The sequence below is a fragment of the Anabrus simplex genome, chromosome 1, assembly GCF_040414725.1.
Source record: "Anabrus simplex isolate iqAnaSimp1 chromosome 1, ASM4041472v1, whole genome shotgun sequence".
Classification (NCBI taxonomy): domain Eukaryota; kingdom Metazoa; phylum Arthropoda; class Insecta; order Orthoptera; family Tettigoniidae; genus Anabrus; species Anabrus simplex.
Window position 1 is genome coordinate 659847400 of NC_090265.1, and position 25620 is coordinate 659873019.

At 37.0% G+C, this 25620-nt stretch overlaps 1 protein-coding gene across 1 annotated transcript in view; it reads left to right on the forward strand.

Moving 5' to 3' along the window:
- vimar (visceral mesodermal armadillo-repeats) overlaps positions 1-25620 on the forward strand; it is a 155485-nt gene that overhangs the window by 71602 nt on the left and 58263 nt on the right. Inside the window, exons 6-7 of the mRNA XM_067145294.2 lie at positions 11140-11268; positions 19967-20113. Of these exons, the coding sequence (XP_067001395.2) occupies positions 11140-11268; positions 19967-20113 (276 nt within the window). The remainder of the gene's footprint in view (positions 1-11139; positions 11269-19966; positions 20114-25620) is intronic.

Below are 25620 nucleotides of genomic sequence, written 5' to 3' on the forward strand. Positions count from 1 at the left end.
TTCTGAGGATATATATATATTTCCTAAAATTACCTTCACTTTAGTGAGTTGGCCGTGTGGTTAGGGGCGCACAGCTGTGAGGTTGCGTTCGGGAGATAGTGGGTTCGAACCCCACTGTCTGTAGCCATGCAGTTTCCCATTTTCACACCAGGTAAATGCTGGGGCTATACCTTAATTAAGGCCATGGCCACTTCCTTCCCTCTCCTAGCCTTTTCCTATCCCACTGTCTCTATAAGACCTGCGACGTAAAACAAATTTTAAAATAAATGTGTACGTTTTCAACATCATGTTTTAATTTGTTTTCAGTGTAAATGTATTTCGTCAGGATGAATATTACACTGAGTAGTATTTGAATACAGTATTTATACACTAAATTATCTTAGACTGTTTCTGTCCGATCAGAGTATGTAAAGAATTTTCTGATAAAAGTATATTTTCTGCTGGATCCATGAGATAGTATTAATAAAAATACATGGAAAGCGCTAACAATTGAATGAAAAAAAAACTCTCATTAATCATCTGGGAAGTGACAAGATGCTTCACAAAGAATAACGACAAATACTGATATTACAACACACATATTGATGTTATAACACACAACAATGGCATTTAAAACAGAAGATAATTGAAAGAATGAATAAACGAATAAACTTATATATTTTACGCTCACATGCTACTGTTAGCTTGTACGGCATGGGTTACACCACTGTTTCAGATGAGATTGTTTTTGTGGTACAGCTGTGCATATCAGAGTTTGAAAGTGACCCCTCGCTTTGGCTGGGGAGCAATCGTCAGGGCGATGCCGAGCGAGTGAAGGCCAAATCTGAATGCGAGCGATTACACACGAATAGAGTTTGGGAAAACCTATCTCCAATATCTTGATGCATCGCTCCCTTCCAGCACCTATGATGAATTCTAATGCTGATGACAGCTCACACACACCCTGGCCCTGAGCTATCAGAATTAACCAATGAAGGTTAAAATCCCCGACCTGGCCAGGAATTGAACTTGTAACCGCTTGGACCAAGGACCAGCACACTGATCATTTAGCCATAGAGCCGGACAAACTCTTATCCTCATCAATTTTATTTTATTTTAAAGTCCTTTTCCACTAATTTGTCCAGAGAGGTCTATTACCTAGTTGTACTTCCTCTTAAAACAAAAATCACCACCGCCACCTCCACCCGAGGTAGTGCAACTTTTTTCAGGCACAACCTCAATGGAGGTGAGCTGCATGTATCATTTTAACCATATACCAACACTCCAGTCATTCTTAAATTTGTTGCAGAACTGGGAATCGAACCTGGGCCACTGAGGATGGTAGGTAATAGTGCTCATTGTTATGCTACGGAGGCGAACATTGGCCTGTGGAGAAGCAATATGTGGATAAGTTACATGCTGCTGAGATGAAAATGCCGGGATGGGCCAGTAGAGTCATTGGATTGCACAAATTGAGAAACAGTCACATTCACTGGAGTTTCAAAGTTAGGTCCATTGCTGACAAACTTTCTGAGAGAAGATTAAGATGGTACAGCCATGTCAAGAGAAACCCAGAAGATCATATAACCAAATGAGTTGGCTATGTGCTTTGGGTCGTGTAGCTGTCGGCTTGCATTTGTGTGGCAGCGGTTTTGAACTCCACTGTCATCATCCCTGTAGGTGATTTTCCATGCCTTGCCATTTTCTCAGTAACCAGCTGTAAAAATTAACTGCCATTCATTTTCCCCTTGTCATGAATACTGTAGTACAAACAACAAAGTGAATATGAAAGCTAGGGTATCCTCTGCAAGCAATGTAAGTGCTAGGGCATCCCCCGCAAGTGACAGAAATGCTAGGGCATTCCTCGCAAGCAACAGAATAATTGCAAATGTCAGGACAACATCACAAAGGAGAGGTTTAACCCAGTGCATGACAAAATTTAAAAAAAAAAATTAAAAAAATCAAGGAGCCAGCGCTGAAGCTTACGAGCCAGATAATTTCCCTAATGTTAGTGGACTTTTTGTAACCATTTCAAATAAAATAATGATAAAACTGCATGCTGTTCAAAATTAACTTATTTTAACTATTTTAATATTCTTGAACTTATACTAAAACAGATTTTTAAAATGAATTCAGATGTAAAGTGGACGTACCAGTACAGTACTAAGGGGGAAAAAGTTGGCAGATAAGACTAACCAAGAACAGTCTAAGTAAGATAATATTTTAAGCTAGTTTGTCTTAATTTGTACTCACAATGTCTCAAAGTATAACAGCCCACTTTACCACTGTAACCTGCAAATATCTAATAGGCATTCTTACACATTATCACTTTTGTGCTTCTTGTGGTCATGTGGATATCTAGTAGCTTTTGAATCAAAGTCCACTTATTCACAGCTTCTGTAAGATCAACTCATTTATTGAAGGACCCTTCATTTTTATCATCATTATCATAAAATTTGTGAATGGCCCAAGCACTGGACAACATCTGTACTAATCCTTCTTCACAAAAAAGGGTCCGTAAGGGATTGTTCCAATTATCGTACCATTGCATTAATATCTCTTTCAAGCAAAGCCCTGCTGTACATAATAAATCAACACCTAAAACCATCCCTGCAACTTCAGATATCTGTAGAACAAGCTGGCTTTATTTGCAGGTAAATCCTGAACATGAGGCAGATAATCGAGAAAAGTCTTGAGTTTTGTGTCCCTACCTCTTTTTGGGGCGGCAGAAAAATTAGCAACCTGCAATTTGCAGGAGACACTTCCCTTATAGTTGGAATTGAAGAGGAACTCACTGACTTGTTTACAAGAGTGAAGAATATTAGCCTTCACTATGGTCTAGAGATAAAAATGAAAAAGATAAAAACTAATGGTAGTTGTTTGGCAAGGTCATATCCAACTAACAGGATGTCTTAAGGACCTGGGGATAGTAAAAGAATTTGTATACCTTGGGTCAGTCATCAATGACACGGGAAGCTGTAAAATAGAGATCAAAAGACGTATTGTTCTAGGTTGTGCTGCAATGGTTAAACTCACAAAGATCTGGCAGAACCGAGCAATATCAAAAGCTATGAAGATGCGTTTGGTGGGATCACTAGTGTTCTCAGTCTTTTTGCACGGGTGTAAGACCTGGACCATGAATGCTAGAGGCAAAAGTCAATTCGATGCCTTTGAGATGTGGTGTTGGCGGAGAATGCTGCACGTGCCTTGGACGGAAAGAAGAACCATTATTTCCATTCTTATCTTATCTTCCCGTGTGAGTGAGTGTTACCTCAAGTTCCTTGGCCACATTTTCAGAAGAGAAGGAGAGAACTTGGAAAAGACCCTTTTGCAAGGCAAAATTGAAGGCAGTAAACCACAAGTAAGAACAGCAAGTAGATGATTAGATCAGGCGAAGAAGATCACTGGCCTACCTCTTCAGATCATGGTAAAGAAAGCTGAAAACCACTCTGGATGGAGACATCTCGTCAAGGCTGCAACGCAGAAATAATAAGAGTTATGAGCTCTCGACGCTCAGCAATGAGCAAAATGACTAATGATGATGATGAAGTTTATTTAAGCATTCAGCTTTCGGTGATGATCTGAAATTATTTTTTATAAGATTCATTTGACTGAAACCTCTCTCACAATGAACAGTTCATACTGGAAGGATAGAAACTATGGTCCAATACAACTTCTTAACTTTTCCAGTTTGTTGAAACACAATTTGTAACACTTAAGGAATACTATAATTCCTGAAAAAAAAAAAGAAAACCTACTTAATGAACAATGAATGACATGTTTCATTGTACAAGAACGTCCTCAGATTCTATCAAATAAGTTTTAACCATGTGTATATATGTACAATATTATTTACATAGTGTAAACTTGTCACTGATCATGAATTGGTGATGTTATCATTGAGAAAGATATGAATGTATAAATCTGTTAATGTCATTTCAGTAACTTGGATAAAGTTTAGTGTACTCATAAAGAATAGAATAACAAGTGTGATGACTCCATCTCAATCGCCGATTACAGTCCAAGGCTTGAATCAAACTTATCCTACAATGCCCAAATGTCCATTACTGTTGGGGATGTGCAACCTCTTTTGTAAATAGCAAGTTATTTGAAATTCTAAAAGTCACTAACTAAGAAAATATAAATTCTAAAGTTCCAAGGTATCATGTTCAGTCTCTGTTCGTGATGGTAGCTGCATAATGACACCATGCCAAAAAAAAAAAAAAAAAAAAAAAAAAAAAAAAAAAAAAAAAAAAAAAAAAAAAGTAATACATATTTTTCCTTGCAAACCTTTGTATCATTTCAGCCCTATAAGAGTCCGACTCGTTGGCTGAATGATCAGCGTACTGGCCTTCGGTTCAGAGGGTCCCGGGTTCGATTCCCGGGCGGGTCGGGGATTTTAACCTTCATTGGTTAACTCCAGTGGCCCGGGGGCTGGGTGTTTGTGCTGTCCCCAACATTCCTGCAACTCACACACCACACATAACACTATCCTCCACCACAATAACACGCAGTTACCTACACATGGCAGACGCCGCCCACCCTCATCGGAGGGTCTGCCTTACAAGGGCTGCACTCGGCTAGATATAGCCACACAAAATTATAAATTATAGCCCCATAAGAGAAAGTTGTTCGTAGTTTCCTTTGGCATTCTGTAAAGTAATTGTAATTTTACAGATTACTTGTTAAAAAAGTAATCTGTAGTTGTAATTGAGTAAAATAGTTCTCAGGTAACTGTAATTGAACCCAAGTACTTTTTGCTTGTACTTTTTCCTATCTTTGTTCAAGTATGTTGAATGTAGGTTATTTTTCGGGCTTGTAATGCATGGTCGAATTGGGTTAGTAGTTCCTAACATTTACTGGTAAAATGTTGGGAGCTACTAATGAATTTGATCAAGGCTTCCAAGTTGGGGAAATAATTTCTTCTATATTCACCAAGACACAGGCCATGAAAGCTTAAACTTTTATGTCAGTGCTAAAATATGCAAGCCGCATGTTGATAGATTTACCAGCTCATTAAAAAACTCGTGCAGGCATCATTCCAGCACTTCGGCATCTCTGTAAACCATAAAAGTAGTTTATGGCATGTAAACCAGTAACATTATTATTTATCAGAATTTGATTAATTGTGGTATAATGAAAGGAAAGGAATGGAATTGTTTATTACTCTCCAGTATCTTCACTATCAAATGTACCTGGAGAGTTGGCCATGTGCTTAGGTCATATAGTTGTGAGCTTGCATTCAGAAGATGGTGGGCTCGAATCCCACTGCCCGCAGTCCTGAAGATGGTTTTCCATGGTTTCCCATTTTCACACTAGGTAAATGCTGGGGCTGTACTGTAATTTAGGCCATGGGTGCTACCTTCCCAATCCTTGCCCTTTACCATCTTTGCATTGCCAAAATCCTTAACATTTGATGTGTTCCTTTCCTTTCATTATACCAAAATTAACCCTTTAACGCCGAAATTATTTTTTTCGTCCGTTTTCTTTGAAATTCGTCTAAATCACTTCAGGTCCATAGTATAACATAACTACAAAATATTAAGCTCATACTTTTCACGGTTTCGTCGTTAGGTGGCGTGTTCATATGATCACGCTAGGTGGATGTGTTAGCATTTCAGTCTGTATAGCATTTCTTTAGTATTTATAGATTTTATGTATTGATATTGATAAATTATCAACAAAATACACTAAAATAAACTAAAGATGATAATTTATTAAGAATAGCCTATACATTAACACTAGGTTTACCGCAGCGGTCAAAATGACCGTTTTCAGTTTTGTTTTCTCTATCACTCTCGTTATACGGTTAGAACATGCAAACCCTTCGGTGGCTTTTAACGATATTTAGTGTACTTTTCGGCACATAGCTTCAAAAACCCGTAACTCCTTTCTAGTTAGCGCTATGAGGTCATATACCTACTTTTACCGGGCGGTCATTTTGACCGGTTTTGCAGTAGCTACCCCATCAGACTTTTGTGGGATTCATTTAGAACGGGATATCACTCTAACAAGCAGTTACAGTGTACTTTATTACCGTAGTATAGGATAGAACTTCTTGTTGTGCTGCGATGGGACAGCCGATGGCTCTTTTCAAACATGATACAAATACACTGACAGGAAAATATAGTCGGTATTAGTTCAGTAATGAAAGGTGTGCAATCGCAACGAGCATTCAATTGTCGTGTTCACTCGTTACAAATATTCAAACTAGATTTCCCGATTGTAATTCCCTCGAAGAAGCATGTTCTCGCCTAGTCTGCAAATGGATGCCGAAATTCTGAAGCATAAGCATCTAATTTCCCCATCACAATCAAGCAATGAAGCTGGGACTGATTTAGACCTCGATAATTGCGAAGACCTGTATAACTTGACAAACGGAAATAGTTCGGATAGTGATTCTAGTTGCGTCGAGCCTGCAGAATTTCCGCGTGAACATGAAATCACACAGCAGCCTTTGACCTCAAAGGTTAGGGAACTACCCGCCAAATGGCGATGCACGCACACTAGCAAAGCAGCTGATGACAAAGGTAAGACTATTTGAAGTTAGTCATTTTGTATTTACGTAATTCTGTGCACAGTGTAAGTAAGTTTGGTATTACATTTTTTAGGTGAAGGAAACTCTAAGGAAGATAATGAAATTACTAGCAAGGAGCACGATATCAACTACAGAAGGCCGAGCATACGCTGTGGTATGTCAACATATGGACGTGGTCAGCATATGACGGTCGGCGAGGAAGAAGTCGCTTTGGATGGAACAGTGTGGACTCTTGTCGATCTACAAAGCCTGCCAGGCCGTCGAGGACAGTAAAATATACTGAGGGAAGTCCGAGGTCCCACAGGACATGCAAAACGCCACATTGAAGGAACTTGTGCCGCTACAGCTTGTCGTATTTTTATTGACGAATCCAAGCAGCGCCACATCGAATGATATACTGAGGTTGGAGCCCGCGAAGTTCTGAACAATCCTGAATGGACACTTCTTCGGAAGAATTGGACGCTGTCATTGGTATTTTATACGCACGCGAAACTTATGGAGCTGACACGAACGTTCTCGATCTGTGGTCACAAAAGTGAGGTCCTGGAATTTTCTCCCAAACTGTGGCACGAAACCGTTTCCTGGATATCATGAGGTTTCTTCGATTCGATGACAAATCTACCAGCAGGGATCACCTGAAAATTGATAGATTGGCGCTTGTACCTGTTGTGCGGGACAAATTTATATCTAATTTTACTATTTGCTTCAGATCAATTGAGTACATTACCGTGGATGAACAGCTCTTTCCATCGAATGCTAGATGCCCATTTATCCAGTATGTGGCCAATAAACCAGAAAAGTTTGGTATGAAATTTTGGTTGGCTGTGGATGTGGAAGTCAAGTATGTTGTAAACGGTTTTTCTATCTTGGAAAAGATGAAACGCGACCCACTGATCAGACCCTAAGTGAACACGTAGTATTGCATCTTGCTGAGTTTTTCATCAATCAGGGAAGAAGTGTGCAAAGGGAACAAGATAATTGAAAGGTGTGCAATCTCTAAAACAACTGGTCTGTTTTTAATTTAACTTCAAAGGTGAGCAAGCAAAGTGTGTGTGTTCAGTGCGACAAATTTGAAAAGCAGAAAGTGACATTCATGCACATATGTATACAATGTAAGGTAAAGTGTGTAAGAAGAACATTCTGCCTTACTAGTGTACCTATTTGTTTATTTATTTAATTATTTATTCATAATAGTGTTTACAAGTCATGCATGATAATAGTTAAATTATGGTCTATGATGTTTTTAAACTAAATTCGAACCTATTTCAGACATCAATATCCTCAAGAAACGAATACCTGCCACTATCGGTCAAAATGACCGCTTCAGTAAAAGTAGGTAGAAAGAATGTTTGGTAATCCTAGTGTTAATTAGAATATGTACATACATAAATAAAGCAATGAAAGTCTCAAGATATTCGTAATATATTACATTCAAGTTATCTAATTCACAGAAATTACCGAATAGGAACAAATATAAGAACTGTATGCTTCACACTGTATGAAATAGGACAAAGCATGGAACGCAGAGTCCAACATTACATTTTATGCACCTGTATCTTGAGGTGATGGGGCGGCCCCTTCCTACTGGCGTTATTTTGAACTTATGTAGATATGTTTGCACAATGTGGCGACGAAATTCTAGATGTGACAAATCACATCCAGACCTCTTTAGCAGTAACCATGAATTGTGAATGGATATGTCCAGGAGTGATTTGAATAGCAACCACCACCATTTCTTTCCACGTATGCCTACTCTGTAGTACGACACATTCTGGTCCATCCTATCTGTTCCACCCATTCCACTGTTGTAAGCTTTAAACACAGCCGGCCAGTTTATACACACTTTCCTTTTCTTCTCTGCCTGGGAGTATCGTGTTACCTTAGAAACTGGTTCAACACCATGGCATGTTGATGCTATGGTAACCACGGAGTTATCAATCCACCGAACAATACTTATACCCTCCGAGTTCGTTGCCATCTCGTATGTCCCACGAGCCTGTCTCTTCATTTCATTTGAAGATGTGATCGAGCAGTCTTTGGGAATTCTATTCTCTCAAATGGTTCCTGTAGCACCATATCCGCAATGTTTTAGATGAGCCAAAAGTGCCATTCCAGTAAAAAGATTATCGAAATATAGTTGAAAGGGTAAGTGTGACATATCATCAGGTAGTTCTTCCAGCATCAGTACCATTGGAGCAGCACACTTACCAAATCGTTGCTCATATTCAGTATTACCACGAGGATTCTTTCCTTGATATATGTGAAAATTTATGAGATAGCCCGAGGGAGTGTTCAAACACCAGACCTTATAACCAAAGTGGATGGGCTTTCTGCGGATGAATTGCTTGCAGCTGTGCCTACTATAATATTCCACCATGCATTCATCAAAATCTAAATCCTTTTCAGGCCGGAAATTCGCAAGGAATCTTTTCTTCAGCATGTTTATAAGAGGTCATGATTTCCACATTTTATCATTCATATCAGGCCGAGTATTATCCGCGCAATGAATGAAGCGACAAATTTCCAGAAAGTGGTCTCTTCTCATTGCATTTACCACAAGTGTATTACGTACATCATCTGCTGCTTCCCAATACGATCGTTTACTAGGCACATTGTTGTAACCGGAAAGAATTAGCACAGCAAGAAATACCTTTAATTCCTCCTTAGATATTTTTGGGTCGTCACAATTCTTAAACAAGGCTAACCCGCTAGATTCTTGAATCATGAACTCCATCACTTCATTGTCAAACATTAGTTCAAAGCACTCTGTAGGAGATTTGCCGGATAAGGTGGAAAAATCGGCTTCTGGGAATATGCCAACTGAATCTCGGTTGTCATCCTTACTCCACACAGTATTTATTCTTTGAAGTTTAGTTTTCTTGCTAGATGACCTGTTGAAACGGGATCATTGTCTGCGCCTCCTATACGATCGCTGCCAGCGAGTACTATTTCTCCCTTACTTGAAAGCTGGCGACCTGTGAGGTTATCAACCAAACCACCAACATCTTCATCTCCTGAATCTTCGTCGGAGTAAATATTATCTTCCGGAGGTTCAATAAAAATGCTGTTAACATCTCCAATTGGTTCATCCGATTCAAGAATCTGATACTTCTAGGAGCGTAATGTCCCTGTAAAAAGGAAAACAAGGTTTTGTAGCTGCATATATGTTAACAAGTCGCAATCTGTTTAAATGTAATAGATGACCGTAAATAGAATAAAGTTGTTCAATGAAAATTGATGTATAACAGTAATCATAACAGGTAGCATAACGTCCACCATCAAATACACAGGGTGAATAGCTAACACAAGCGCCTAGCGTGATCATACGATCACGCAATGTTTTAAGTGCCTACAGGAGTAACATTTACTGTTAAATGTAAATTAACTGCATCATAATGTGAACATAGATCACTCCCAAACTTGTTAAGCATATGAGTTGTGTAATCTAAACATAAATATATGTGAAATATCAAACTTACTTGAAGCACGCCATCATGATTCAGCTGCTGTGACAATGACACGAAACAAAAGTGCGCTGAAACAATGAGTCTATATGTATCACATAATAATATGCTCGCACACAGTTGCCACATGCTTCTTGAATTGATCTACACAGTCAGCAATCAATTCCATCGCTATACAAAGTACTGAGAGCAATCTAAATGAAAGAATGCAGGCCGTGATCACATGGACACGCACGGCATTAACGGGTTAATAAAATTGTGATTAAATAATAACGTTACTGGTTTACATGCCATTAACTACTCACCGGCAAAAAGAAAAATTAAAATCAAATATGTGTTGTTTTCCATTAATCTGCATGCTGGATATTTTTGTGCTCTTTGGAACATTAAACAATCTGCAGCACATGAACTTACTTAACATTTCCAGCATGACTTTCCGATACTGCATTTACTTCAACCAACAAGTGATCAACTCAGTTAAATCAGTTATAGCAACTATGATCAAACGTGAAGGAAAAAAAGAGGTGAAAGACAAACTCCACAACTTTATGTACTGCTATTTTCAAATAATTCAGATTAAACTTATTTTATCCTACTTCTTCCATATCTGCTTCTCCTCAGCCTCTGATGGAGTTAATTGATTTTCTGCTTCTTCAGGGAAAATTACATCAGCTGTTGTTGAGGAGGGAAGGCCTTTCAGAACAGATCTTCAGTCTGTATGTGAAAAGCGTAGAAAGAAAAGGCCAAAATTGTGCAATATTAATAATATCATCATAATCATCATATAGTCTCGGCTTCCAAGTAACAGACGTACTGATGTGGTGTCATCTGAGCCGCCTGCGTACCAGTTACGATGTTCTGATTGTGCTGCTGCTTAAATTTAAATCGTATGTATGTGTATTGGTGGCCATGAAATGTTTACGTTACTGTATTTCCATTTGTATGGTTATGGTTATTGTTGCATCAGAGCACTGTCCTTCTGAGTTTAAGTTGGAGGGTATTTGAAAGTGCTCAAATAAGTCAGCCTCATGTAGGTGTACTGGCATGTATAAGATCCTTCAGAGCTAAATTTTAGCACTTTGACATCTCTGAAGATTGTAAAAGTAGTTCATACGATGAAAAAAAAAAATGTTATTAAATACATTTTCTCCCTTGCAGCTGTTAATGGCAATGAGTCACTTCTTGATGAACAGATGTGTAAAGTAGCAGTACAAGTATTAGGAGCATCTTCATCACCTGAAGTCAGCGAGATGTGTTTGGAACTATTGCATGGTCAGGCTGAAAATGGTAAGTATCCACAATCACATTGGATATAAAATCATACTTGCAAATATTTCTCTTTTCCCATATATTCTGCACAAAAAAAAAAAAAAAAAAAAAAAAAAAAAAAAAAAAAAAACACCTGTCATATAATGTAGTCATATAATGTCTGCAGAATATGAAGAATAGTAAAATTAATTCCTACCAAAATGTGATTTAAATATCATAGAGGACCGGACAGAAATTGACTGCAGTGGTCCAATGCGGCCATAAAAGCACAATAATAATAATAATAAAAAAATGTAGTTTTGCAAATATATATTATGACTTTTCACATTTTCTGTAAATGGTTCTGATGTATTATTAATATTAACAAACTTGAAACCTCTGTGTTTGTTCCACTCTTACAGTAATGACTTAATTACCATAAATATCACTGTACATTTTAAATTACAGTGCTCAAGAAGATCTTTTCATATTCTGGTGTAATGCACTTTTTATTTTGTTATGAGTATTTACTTACATTATACATTACAAAGGGTATATACTAAAAAATAACATGCAGTTAGCTTTGCAAAAGCAACAGAAATGCAATAAAAGAACAAGGTTGATAATGTGTTACTTTGAACTAAAAATTATCATTCATTGTATGGCAGATTAGTACCATGTATAGCCCCCTTGGGCTCTGAGGCATGCTTAAACTTGACGTGGCATATACTCAGTACCAAAGAATCCAGCTTGTTTTTGGGCAGATTATCCCCATCTTGGATAGCAGCTTTAGTCGGTTGCTGAATGTTAGCAGGAGGATGAGAACGGTAGGCAGTCACTCTTTTCACTTCACGCCATGCATCTCAATTAAACGTAAGGAACTTCATCTTTTGGTCCGTATTGAACTGAGATCACAATTAAATTAGAATCTAGCGGGTTCCACCTTTTCAATACAAAATACAGTGTTGTTGGATGGTATTTACAACATTATTGTCCGGCTCCATGGCTAAATGGTTAGCGTGCTGGCCTTTGGTCACAGGGGTCCCGGGTTCGATTCCCGGCAGGGTTAATTTCACTGGCACTGGGGCTGGGTGTATGTGTCGTCTTCATCATCATTTCATCCTCATCATGACGCGCAGGTCACCTACGGGTGTCAAATCGAAAGACCTGCACCTGGCGAGCCGAACATGTCCTCGGACACTCCCGGCACTAAAAGCCATACGCCATTTCATTTACAACATTATTTATTACAGAACATGTTTCAGTGCTCAATTTTTGACACCATCATCAGCTGCTCAGAGTGTGCGAAAAAACTTGGCAATCTAAACATTAAACAACATATTGTCATATGTAACTCCTTAAAATATATATATATACAAACAATAGAATATTGCACTAATTAAATCCTAAAACATCTACAGTAAATTATGCTATATTAAAACTCTAATATGTAACAAGAGAATTCTTGTAAGTCATAAATATAAAATTAAATTCGATAGTACGATAGTACAAAATCACAGACATTAAAGAATGTGAAGACAACTCATCAAACAGACGAGAAATTTTATATTTATGACTTACAAGAATTCTCTTGTTACATATTAGAGTTTTAATATAGCATAATTTACTGTAGATGTTTTAGGATTTAATTAGTGCAATATTCTATTGTTTGTATATATGTATTTTAAGGAGTTACGTATGACAATATGTTGTTTAATGTTTAGATTGCCAAGTTTTTTCGCACACTCTGAGCAGCTGATGATGGTGTCAAAAATTGAGCACCGAAACATGTTCTGTAATAAATAATGTTGTAAATACCATCCAACAACATTGTATTTTGTATTGAAAAGGTGGAACCCGCTAGATTCTAATTTAAATGCATCTCAAGGAACTGACTTACCAATATGGCTTGATGGGCATGAGCATCATCATCCACTATTGTAAAACGCTCACACACACTGGCAGCAAATCCTTTAACTATAGATTAACTATCTCTGTATACCAGACCAGTCATTTCACCCTAGATAGGAATTAGAAACATGCATTAACCAAACATGATCCCATCCCACCCCAAACATAATGGAACCTCTCTTGCTGCTGATGACACTTCAGGATGAAGCGCTCATTCCATGTCTCACCATCATCCTCCGATTCTAATGCTCCTGTTGTGTAAGTGCAAGCTTATGGTAACCTCGTCAGAAAAGAGCATATCCTTCCACTGTTCATGATGCCATGGGCAACAAGCTCACATGAGCTCCCCTATGGTGTGATCTAGGAGGAGCTTTTGGCACAGGCCTCCTTGATACCTGTCCTTCATGCAGCCAATTTCGCACTGTTTGATCTGACACATTCACTTCAATGGCTGTCCGAAGATCCTGGTGGAACAAGTTGGCAATAACAATTGGCCTGCAGCATGTAGAAAGCAACAAATACCAATCCTCCCTGTGAATAGTTTTTCATGAGCATCCTGCCCATTGTTGTTCAGCAACCATTTGTATCTCTTTTAACTTTTTCCTGACTCTGGAGATATCACTCTGTCTCTCTCCATCATGAGCGGCAATATGAACTTTGTCGCCATCCTTCTTGCAGTACTGTCACAATTCGAATGTGGTCAGTAGCAGAAATGGGTACACTTGCCTTGTTGCCTCAGTCATACACGTGCTGTCTATACCAGTGTTGCCAACTTATATTTTCAAGATCCGCTAAATACTACTAAAAATCCGCTAAAATTCCGCCAAGAAATCCGATCTCAAATAATGAGCAAAAAATGAGCAATAATAATAATAATAATAATAATAATAATAATAATAATAATAGTAAATGTCTGCACTCACCTGATGTGTGAGTTTCACTGGGATTAACCCCCTGCCAGCGAGCCGGCGAGCTAAAGCTTGTAATACCAATATAATGGTCCGTTATTGGACATTATAAATTTTCCAGCTAACTCATTCTTGGTCGCATGCGTTTCGCCCTCGTGTGCTAAGTTAGGCTCGTCAGTTGGGACTTAGAACACCACCCAAGATGCAAGGCTAGTGCATACTGTGGAGGCCACTGCATAGGCTACTTGAAGGCACCAGCAGTGCCAATGCACTATGAGAGCTATGTCTCATTTTCAAAAATTGATGCCTGCCTGGCCATCAAATGATGTAGATGTTGATTCCCATAGGGAACCTAAAATATTTGTCCCGAATGAGTAAATTTATAATACCAATATAATGGTCTGTTATTGGACATTATAAATTTTCCAGCTAACTCATTCTTGGTCGCCTGCGTTTTGCCCTCGTGTGCTAAGTAAGGCTCGTCAGTTGGGACTTGGCACACCACCCAAGAGTTAGCTGGAAAATTTATAATGTCCAATAACGGACCATTATATTGGTATTATAAATTTACTCATTCGGGACAAATATTTTAGGTTCCCTATGGGAATCAACATCTACATCTAAAGTTTGTAGGCGTTTTAGTGCCAGGTGCAAACTAGGTGAATCCCCTACCTCAAGGGCCACCCACAGAAGTGGCCAGTTCATTAAACGGTCTTCCTTCATAGCATAAATATAAATGCTACTCTCTCACAGTTTCATTATCTGTCGTCATTCGTCAACTAAGAGAAAAGTAACCATTCCCCACGCATTACAAATTTATAATACTATGATCCCATAACATCAAATCCAAATAACATGTTTTCCACATGTGACTACTAGCTCCCAGTGTTGCCAACTTATATTTTCAAGATCCACTAAATAGTACTAAAAATCCGCTAAAATTCCGCCAAGAAATCCGATCTCAAATAATGAGCAATGATGATAATAATAATAAAAGTAAATATCTGCACTCACCTGATCTGTGAGTTTCACTGGGATTAACCCCCTGCCTCGAAGCCAGCGAGGTAAAACTTGTAGGCGTTTTACTGCCAGGTGCAAACTAGGTGAATCCCCTACCTCAAGGGCCGCACACAGAACAGGCCAGGTCATTAAACGATTTTCCTTCATAGCATAAAATAAATGCTACTCTCTCACAGTTTCATTATCTGTCGTCATTCGTCAACTAAGAGATAAGTACCCTTTCCCCACGCATTACAAATTTATGGTACCATGATCTCATAACATCAGATCCAAATAACATGTTTTCCTCATGTGGCTGCTAGCTCCTGACAAGAAATACGGAATAGCTCGGAGACAGACTGGAGTACAAATTAAAAAGAACGTAAAAGGGATAAAACACTAAATTCTCTAGAATTCCACCAAAAAGTCCGCTGTCCGCTAAATTATATATTTCTCAGCCGACGGTCTTCTAATTCTGTCAAATTTAGCAGAAAATCCACTAAGTTGGCAACACTGGTCTATACGCCACAAGCAATGTTGTTAACTGACCAACACGATAAATGCCTCCTCTCATGCAAACATTGAACCTGATCTGGGTTTAGTGTTGTGTGTCTCAGACATTGGCTGCAGTGTAAACTGTAAACATGTTTGAGAAACCACGACATATATCATGTGAACTCATAATATGGAAAGAAAAAAAAGAAAAGAAAAAAAGCCCGGGCTGAGTGGCTCAGACAGTTAAGGTGCTGGCCTTCTGACCCCAACTTGGCAGGTTCGATCCTGGCTCAGTCCGGTGGTATTTGAAGGTGCTCAAATACGACAGCCTCGTGTCGGTAAATTTACTGGCACGTAAAAGAACTCCTGCAGGACTAAATTCCAGCACCTCAGCGTACCTGTTCTTCGTATGGGTTATCAGAAACTGGCTTTAGTTACTCATACTATCGGTGTGACTGACTTCATTAGATATTTATATCACTGGTGTATTTACGTAAGTACATAGAAATTATTTGTCATGTTTGGAATTATAGTGTATCTTCTTTTTCTTTATTTCATGGGGGCCTCTAAATATTAGTTCCTTATTAGAGTCGACCTCTAAGATCTTTTGCTACCATGTTTTTCCTTCTTTCCCACCTAGATATAAATGCTCCCTTCACAAAGCTGCAGGATAAGTGTAAATATACTTCCGCTAGATAGTACTGAAAATATAAATATTATTGAATGTATTTGTTTGATCCAACATTTCCTAACTATTACAAATGATCAAGGAAATACGCGATGCATAAAAGAAACTACTAAAATTATCAGAATTATAATTCTCAGAGCTTGTCACTCATGTCGCACATCATATAATGAATCTGTGTATAAATGTTGAGAATTTTTTTTCAAGTCAAGTCTTGAAGGTTGTTTTCATGGTTACAATGATCGTAAAAGTGGACCAAAATATCAGCACTAATAACATCAGTGATCCTACTACTCCAAGATTTGATAGAAAATAGTTTAAAATAGGTAACAGACTCTGCAAAATGCTGAAACCTAAGCCAGTACGTAAAAACGGAGGCCCGTCGGCAACGCTGGTCGCTGTACTACGGAGATCTCCGGGGCTATTATTTTTATACTTCACTCCCTTTCCATCCCCGCCCAAAGGAGTGCTATGAGCGTCTTACATAACAGTTTATTTTTTCCAGATAGTAAGTCATATGTGTATCAATTTTGGTTGGCAGCTATGCCCAAACGTACATGCATAATCCAGCTGTTGTAGAATTCTGGAGCTGACGTTGCCATGGTTACAGCCGTTCGTTTCTTCATCCGATTCCTAGAGCAGAGGTAGTGTGGTTCCAATATCTCCGTAACGGTTGGTTTTAGGGCCTTAAAACATGGTTTTCGGGCCCAGGGCTTACCGAGTTTTGTTTTTTGCGTCAAGAGGATTAAATTGAACTTTGTCTCGTCCTTATACGACAAATTAGATATTTTGCCTATATTAGCCTATTATTATTATAATATCTCTCCCCCCCCGTGCCCCCCACCTTGAATTGTTTTGAAAATAAAATACAGCCCATGTTACTCATTCGCAATGTAGTTTTCTATAGGTGAAGTAATTTTTAAAATCGGTTCAGTAGTTTTTGAGTCTATTCATTACAAACAAACAAATTTTTCCTCTGTATAATATTAGTATAGATTAATATGCAAAACTTTTTTGGCACTAATTTACTACCAGAAAACAGCAAAATGATCAGGTTCATAGGGAATCCTATTGGTTTATTTATTATTTATTTACATAGTTTACGCCCATATTGGAGCACTTAAATCAAATCGAAATACATTTATGTTAACAAAGAATTAACTGAAGATTTAGCTTGCATTATCTTCTTCCCTTCCCAAAACCTCTTCATTATTCTTTATTATTCAAATTATTCAAATTTATGATGAATCATGATGAATTATAATGATCATTTTAAAGACGTGAATGAAATTTGAATAGCGAAGACATAATATTTTCACTGTCATTAATGACATAATATCTTATAAACCCAAATTAAGTTGCCCACTTTTAAAATAAAAAAGATTCCACTGATTCTAAAACTGTTTCATTGTGTGTCCTATGGGTCATCTACCATGATTATTTGTCCCTGAATTAATATTGTTCAGTAGGTTATACATTATCAAAAGGAAGAATATATATTTTTAAGAGATAGAAAAGTATTCATATCACTAATTTTTGCTGTTTCTGTAGGATTTAACAATTCAACCCCCCCATTAGACTGCCATACAAATTTTACTTTGCTTTCCATTGCTTGAATAAGATAAGTTTTTAAGTACACTTTTTTGATTATATAGCAGTTCTTGGATTCTAAAAGGGCTACTAACATTGATGAAAAATCTATTGGAAACTTAACTAGCCAGAAGAAATTAATATTGAGATTATGTAGCTGACGCTCGGTTTGATTTTAGAAATGGTTTTGAAAATCGTAAAGCATATTATTATGAATAATTCCTCACAAGAGTTAGAACAATACTAATCTTCACAAAAGGAGATGCAATTTTTTTCCAGAACTACAAAGGAGAAACACTGATGTGCAATTCCCAAATATATGAAATATAATAGGATATGAAATATATATATATATAATGAAATATAATAGGATAATATGGCTTCTAACCTGGAAGCCAGTAATTTATCTCCTAATCATGGTGAGACAACTAAAGGATCACTACTGCTTTCACTTTCTGGTTTTTTAGGAAGCATATGATTGTGTATACAAAAACAAAGTTTGGGAAGCACTACAAATGAAAGGAGTGAATTGGGGGGATTAGAAGTATGTATGAGAGAAATGAGAACTTTGTGAAAGTTGTAGTAGGGATGACATTGTGGTCTAGAATGTAAAAGAATCTCTGATACAGAGAAGTGCTCTCTCACTGTTACTCTTCATTTAACTTTGCCTCCGTCTTTTTGGCACTGTTGTTCAGGCAGGTGGCCTGCAGAATATGGAGTGTTGAAGTATTATGATGATGATGATGATGATGATGATGATGATCATAATTAATTAATTAATTTGTTCATTCATTCATTCATTCATTCATCAATACAACCATTTGTGGGCCACATTTACACCATCTACCTCTCCATCTGTCACACTTACTAATGCCCTTCTCTTTGCACGCTCACCAAGATCCTTAAGTCTTTGGCTTCTCCTTTCTTGTTCTTGCTTCGAAATGTTCCTTGGCTTGGCCAGTTGCGTTTTTGGGTGCATCCCTCACTCCTGCAAACTTTTTCTCCACTTTTCTTGCAGAAGTAGTATTCTGTTGGCCAACCTGTCTTGATTCATCCTTTTAATTTGTCCAATAAAGATCAATCTCCTTTTCCTCATCATCATTGTAATTTTTTGTTATTATTATTATTATTATTATTATTATTATTATTATTATTATTATTATTATTATTATTATTATTATTATTATTATTATTATTATTATTATTATTCTTTCACAAGAGTTTCCACTGTTTCTCTTCAGGATTATGTTGATTATGTTACCATCCATGTTCAGAACCAGTCACCTGGAGGGTTTTAAAAAGTGCATATTTTAACTCATTGTTCAGCCTAAGTTGCAGCCTGTTCATGCAAATCTACTTTTTGACTTTTGCCCACTATGTCAGGTAAGTGAAGATGTGTGGCAACATTGGCTTTGGAAATGACAAGGCTTCTGACCTCGTTTTATATAATTAAACATTGTCCAAATAAGATTTCTCTTCCAAACTACTATTGCCATTGCTGAGTTGCCTGAGCAAATTTGATCCTATCCACCCTTTACCTTCTATCTCATATACATCTTCGACTACTAAATTTCTGTTCAAACATTTTCTCCATAAGAAGCTAAAAAGTAAACAAAATTCTCTGTTCAACACCCATTGCAGATATTTTTGAGAATATATACAGAATTTACAATATTTATAAGCAAATTTATATTTGTCCTCAAAATGGGACCTACAACAAATACTGTACTAACAAGTAAGTTGTTAACTTGTACATGTGTACATAGAACTATGTCATCAATCTGGATTAATTTAACAGTCTGTGGAAGCTTCAGCATGAACTCAAAGACAGATAAATAGAACATTCATAAAAAACGAAGCTTAACAGCCTCAATTTGCCTTATATAATAATACAATGAATGGATATGCTGTTATAATAAACACTTCAGCGTGTTTCAACTAAGATTTTTTTCCCCTGAATAATAGTATTATTTTAGAAATAGGTTTTCCAGCATTTTACTATTAAATGGTTGCTTTAATATTTTTATAATTATTTTATCTCCTAAAAATTCTTGACATGTCTTTTATAATCTTTACTCTTTGGGAAATATTGATCTATATTGAACTTTTAAGAACATTGGTAATATTGTTGACTTTCTTTAATTTTCAGAACAAGTAAAAATACATCTAGCTCGTGCTGGACTCTGTGAACTGCTGATCCAACTGTTGGAGAAGCACAAACCTTTGGTGGAAGATGATGAAGCTAGGAATCTTATGAAGATGGCTTGTGATTTGATTGTTCTTGTCCTTACTGGTGGTGAGTTTATGGTTGTCTTACAGAAACCATGCATGGTTTTAAAGTGACTTGATAGGATCTGACGATATTCTTGTAGAATGAAACATGTCATTCCATTTACAATTGTAATTTTTTACAGTTTACTAAAGGTTGAGCCCTTCCCGCGTCCAGGTACGACACAGCTATCAATTCCCGACAGTCAGATGTAATCTCAGGGTATCTCATCGAATAACAAAAATATTTAATTTTTCTGTAGGTTAGGCTTTACGTGAATTCCGAGAAAGATGTGGCGACTGTATGCGATAATCACCGATGAACGTCTCCATCCTACCGCATAAAACTGTAAATTCATCACCGACCGCAATTTCTTAACGCAAATCACATGAAAATCACCTTACAAACTAAATCAATCTACTAACTACTACTATAAATTATCACTCACTGAATTATAAAATAAAAAATAAAATAAAAATTATTAAACTAAGAATAACTCAAAGAAATGAGAACTAGTGTCGTTATGAACTTCCACAATTGTTGTTTTAAACAAATAATAATCCGTGAAATTTAATATTTAAGTCAGCGCTGGCTTATTAATAAAATGATATTATGAATTCAATATTTCTGAAAAGAATCAAATTATCCATAATCATTCTTGAAAAATTAAATTGATCATTCACATGCATCAATGTGACACAATTATATTAGCATTAGGAAAATTTGGAATTCCTCCTCATAATTTATACACCTTTATGAAATCTGAATTTGTTAATGTGGAATATAATTCTGAAGAACTGTATTATGACGAACGATGTGCTAAGGTTTCCATCCCTACTGCCTCTTAAATCACGGCTCCTAATCTAATATCTTCTCATTTAAAATTCTAACATGAATTATAAAACAATACTCAAAATATAAAATAATCTATCTCCCTATTCTATCTACATAATTATTAATTTATTGCAATTTGGCTCGATATGCATTCATTCGTTAAGTTTTATCTCAAGTATATCGCGTGTGCGAGTAATTCAATAAGTATCTGCGGTATGATATCTCGGTACTATGTTTATACGTCGACTATATATATCGTCTTGCCTATCTCATATTTCATATATTTTGAGAGTACGTCACAAAGCTCATATATCTATATATTAACAGCTGTATGTTACTACATCACCTCTCAAATCTCAACTATATGCGAATATTCACCATCCATACCTTATTTTAAGTCATATTTAATGTCTATCATCCATATATATGTCTCATAATTACCACGACGCACATTATAATACCCAAATCAACTCATATAACTTCTTACTACCTTATACAACCTTCAATTAATTCTATTTTAACTTTCTCAGTTTCTGTTCTCATCACTCATAACCTCCTTCATATTATTTGCAACTACTGAGACATAACATACTTCTGTACGTAAATACTCCTTTACATTGATCAATTCTCTTCGAAAAATTACGATGCATAACCTTAAATACTGTATTTGTGCATTTAACAATATTACTTTACAAGGAATAACTCGACTCTATCTAATCACTTCTCATTCGCGATCCACCTGTGACGTAATCTTTGACCGAATGGCTTCGCGAGATTCATAGATATTATTCATCATATGACAATCTTTGCAATTAGCTGTTATATTACTTTCCTTCCTAATCGTATTCTTAACTACCTCGTTGAATCACTTGTTCATACAGTCATACTTCACGAGATATCTATCTAATTCTATACTGGCTTAATATAACATTAGCAGCTTAAATGTAATGCACTTCACTTCACTGTTTCACTTGCACACTTAAATATTTCATACTTAGAATATTCTATTCTAACGCATATGCCAAACTAAATTAAGAATTATATTACTTACTGTAAACACTTAGCTCGTCTTTCATCATATCAGCCGTCAGTTGCTCTGTTTCTGCTCGTCACATCGCTGGTTCACTGGCCATGGTTCGAGTTTCGGCTAGACTCCTCATCTCATCTTAGGTTGGTTCGGTTGGGCGAATTCCTCCTCTCATCTTGGGTAGGTTCAGCTGTTCGGATGATATTTCCCTCCAGGTTGGTCCATCTGAATGCTTGGCAGATCATCTTCTTCTTGGAATAACTGCCAATAAAATCAAATATTTCTGAGAAGTAAATATTCATTTTAGATTCTTGTTAAAATAATACTTCTTTTAAGCTATTCTTTTAGTCTTCTTTTGCGTTATAATCGACCAATTCTCTAAGTCCGCGTAAGATATTTTCGCCTTGTCTTGCGAAAATCTTCTTATTTAGATTGTTTATTTTCTAAATATTACTTCTTCCTCGACTTTTCTTTTAATGGAGTAATTCTCTCCTATCCTTTCCTCCTCTTGCGGCTTCCAATTTGCGTTTTCCAAAGTATTGCTTATCTTGCGCCTCTGGTCTCGGTATACGTATTTAAACAAATTTTCGTATATTTCGCTGTATTTATATCCTCCACAGTGTTTTTACAAGTTGTTTTGCTGTCTTGTTATAAATTATGATAGTTTTCCTTCAGGATTACTGCCACAATCTTGACAATCTCCTTATTTCTGCTGAGCAACAGCAATTCACTTCTTGTCCTCTCGAGTTCAGTTTTTCAAGTCCGTTTTTTCAATAATCTATTCTATTTTACTTGTTTTTTTTGAAACAGTTCGCTTGACCTTGCTCTGTTCTGCACCGCCTTTGAAATGTAGTTGTTCCAAATTAGTCATGGCCTCCTATTGTATCTAAATGTTAAGACTTTGTTGTATACTCTCTTTAGTTTGAGTGGTCTGTACCTTTCCTAGGCACCATTTTGGAACACGTCCAAAAATGCAACGGGCACAATGTTATTTTTCGTATTTTGACAGACTGCAAAACTCCCTAGTTATATTAATAAACATTCCGTCAAGTATTATTTCTGATCTTTTGTTTTTACAATCTTCCAAAAATCTCCAGAAATATCAGTTCTATGTACAAAGTGCACATAATAAAAATTATTGGAAATCTAATTTCCAGTCTTTAAAATTTGATACAATTTTACCACATGAGCTATAATAATATTGAACATTTTCTCAAATTTAAATTTGTATTACAAAGTCTCCAATGGTAAGTGTTGCTGACATGGCAATATTGTTCATTCATCATTGTAACAAACTTGCATCCGGGAGATAGTAGGTTCGAATCCCACTATCGGCAGCCCTGAAGATGGTTTTCCGTGGTTTCCCATTTTCACATCAGGCAAATGCTGGGGCTGTACCTTAATTAAGGCCACAGCCGCTTCCTTCCAACTCCTAGACCTTTCCTATCCCATCGTCGTCGTAAGACCTATCTGTGTCGGTGCGACGTAAAGCCCATAGCAAAAACAAAAAGTACTTATTGTGATTGTTTTTATGAGCTTCAAAACCACATGGTCATTAGCCCCCTTTTGATCAGGAAGATTACGGAGATGACTTACTAAATGAGAAGGGGCAAAAGATCCACATGGGTCGATGCCCTGAACAAATAGCATTTAAAAAAGCCTAAATGAGAGGAAAAACATGATGGTATGTTCAATTGACGAATGAGGGGAAAAATGAATCATAAGGGACTGTACAAAATAGGCAGTAAATGTTAAATCCAATAATGTTAAAATTCAGTCGCTTCAAATGAATAAACAGACTTAAAGTATTAGAGCTATTTAGTCCTTAACAATCAGGAAATTACCAGCATTTTTGCCCCAGTCTGGCAGCGGGCATATCAGTTGGATTGCCACACCTTTCTAAAATGCTAGCAGTCTGTGGCCGTTGAAACACCAGTGCAAACCTGCTTTGTAGGACAATGCAGGGACAGTGCACTAGATGAAATATGTACCTCCACTGGTATAAATGCCTGGTTTTGACTTTTACATCAAAAATTAAGTTGCCAAAGGGAGTCATTGTTTTGTTTGACTGATTACTAAAATTTAAGTATTCAAGCCTTTTCACTAGAGATGGGAGTTGCATATCGTAACATGATACTGTATCGTATTCCATCAGTGTAAGCTGTTCCAGAAATATTATGATCCACCGGAGCCCTAATACAAAAGTAACTGTCTGAGCAAAACCAAGGGGAGGGTAGGAGTTTCTGATTGCCTAACGGTTATTAGGAAGCATAGCAGCTCGTTTTAATGCCGTATTGTGGACAGAGAGCTAAAGACCCAGTATGATTGATGTGGAAAGAAAATTACAGGGAAACGCTTTCTTAGAAACGTGTTGTAAGAAGGCACAAAATAATAATAATAATAATAATAATAATAATAATAATAATAATAATAATAATAATGACCTGCAGCTTGTATTATTATTATTATTATTATTATTATTATTATTATTATTATTATTATTATTATTATTATTATTATTATTATTATTATTATTATTGTTATTGTTACCGTGTTTTGGTGGTAGGTAGAGGTGTAAGAAGGTGCGGGCGTGAATGGGTCTCAAACTACGGAATCAAAGTTAATGTAAAATTTAACAAGGTTATATTTTCTTTTCAAGATTAAGTAATAACAAAGAACAGGTACTTAGTAGCCGAAACACAATTTGAAATGTACAATTACAGGGGTTACAGAGTTTGGGCTTCGAGCCCTGAGTTGACAATTCTTGAGCAACTAGCCCAACTTTCCGATATACAAATTTTAACAAAGGGGCAGAAGACCCCAATCAAACCCTGGAGCACTTGCTCCAAATTACACAGTAAAGCCTCCTCGAGGCACACAACACTCCGTTTCCAAAAGAGCCACTCGCTCTTTAATTTAGGCCTCTCCCAGGCCACACCAAACTCCACCTTCAAGTTGTCCTCAACGGACATAAACACAGGGGTAAAATACCCAATCTACTGAGGTCTATTAAATGAAAAGCGGTTTAAGAGGCGAACTTGCACTCCTAATACACTTTGATTTTAAGACCTACTTTGGCTCTTAGGCCACTGATGCAAGGGCTAATCCCATACTACAGAGGTGACTTAGAAAAGAACAATTTGTTTTACGTTATCGAAGAATAGGTTGAGAAAAATAAGTTCACCTCAAAACAATATGAGTGGGAGCTCGAGAGGGATAGCACTCTCTATCCCAGTATGTAGCTTTACAAGAGAATAGAGGAAAAGAGTAGTTACATTTTAGGAAAAGGTTACATGGTAGAACGCTTCGCACCCGCCCCGAAAGTTAAACTGCTGAGCAAGAAAAGAATGAATTTATTAATCGGCCATTACCTTATTGTTGACCGCTGCCGAAGAAAGAGGCGCTTCCCGCCTCCTGCTATGTACTTAATACACTGAAAGATCGAACAGAAGTGGCGCGGAGACCCTAAAATCAGCAGTTTATATCCTCTCGCGGAAGGTTCTAGGCGTTAGGGGAATGAAAACACCCTCCCTCAACATTTTTATTGGATAGGACCCCGCAACAGATTCAAGTTGGGGGAAGATACCCCTGATTGGTCAGAAATTAATAGAAGAATTTCGGGATTGGATACATTCATAACAAGGGGAAGAAAGGGGTAAATATTGCCAACTTA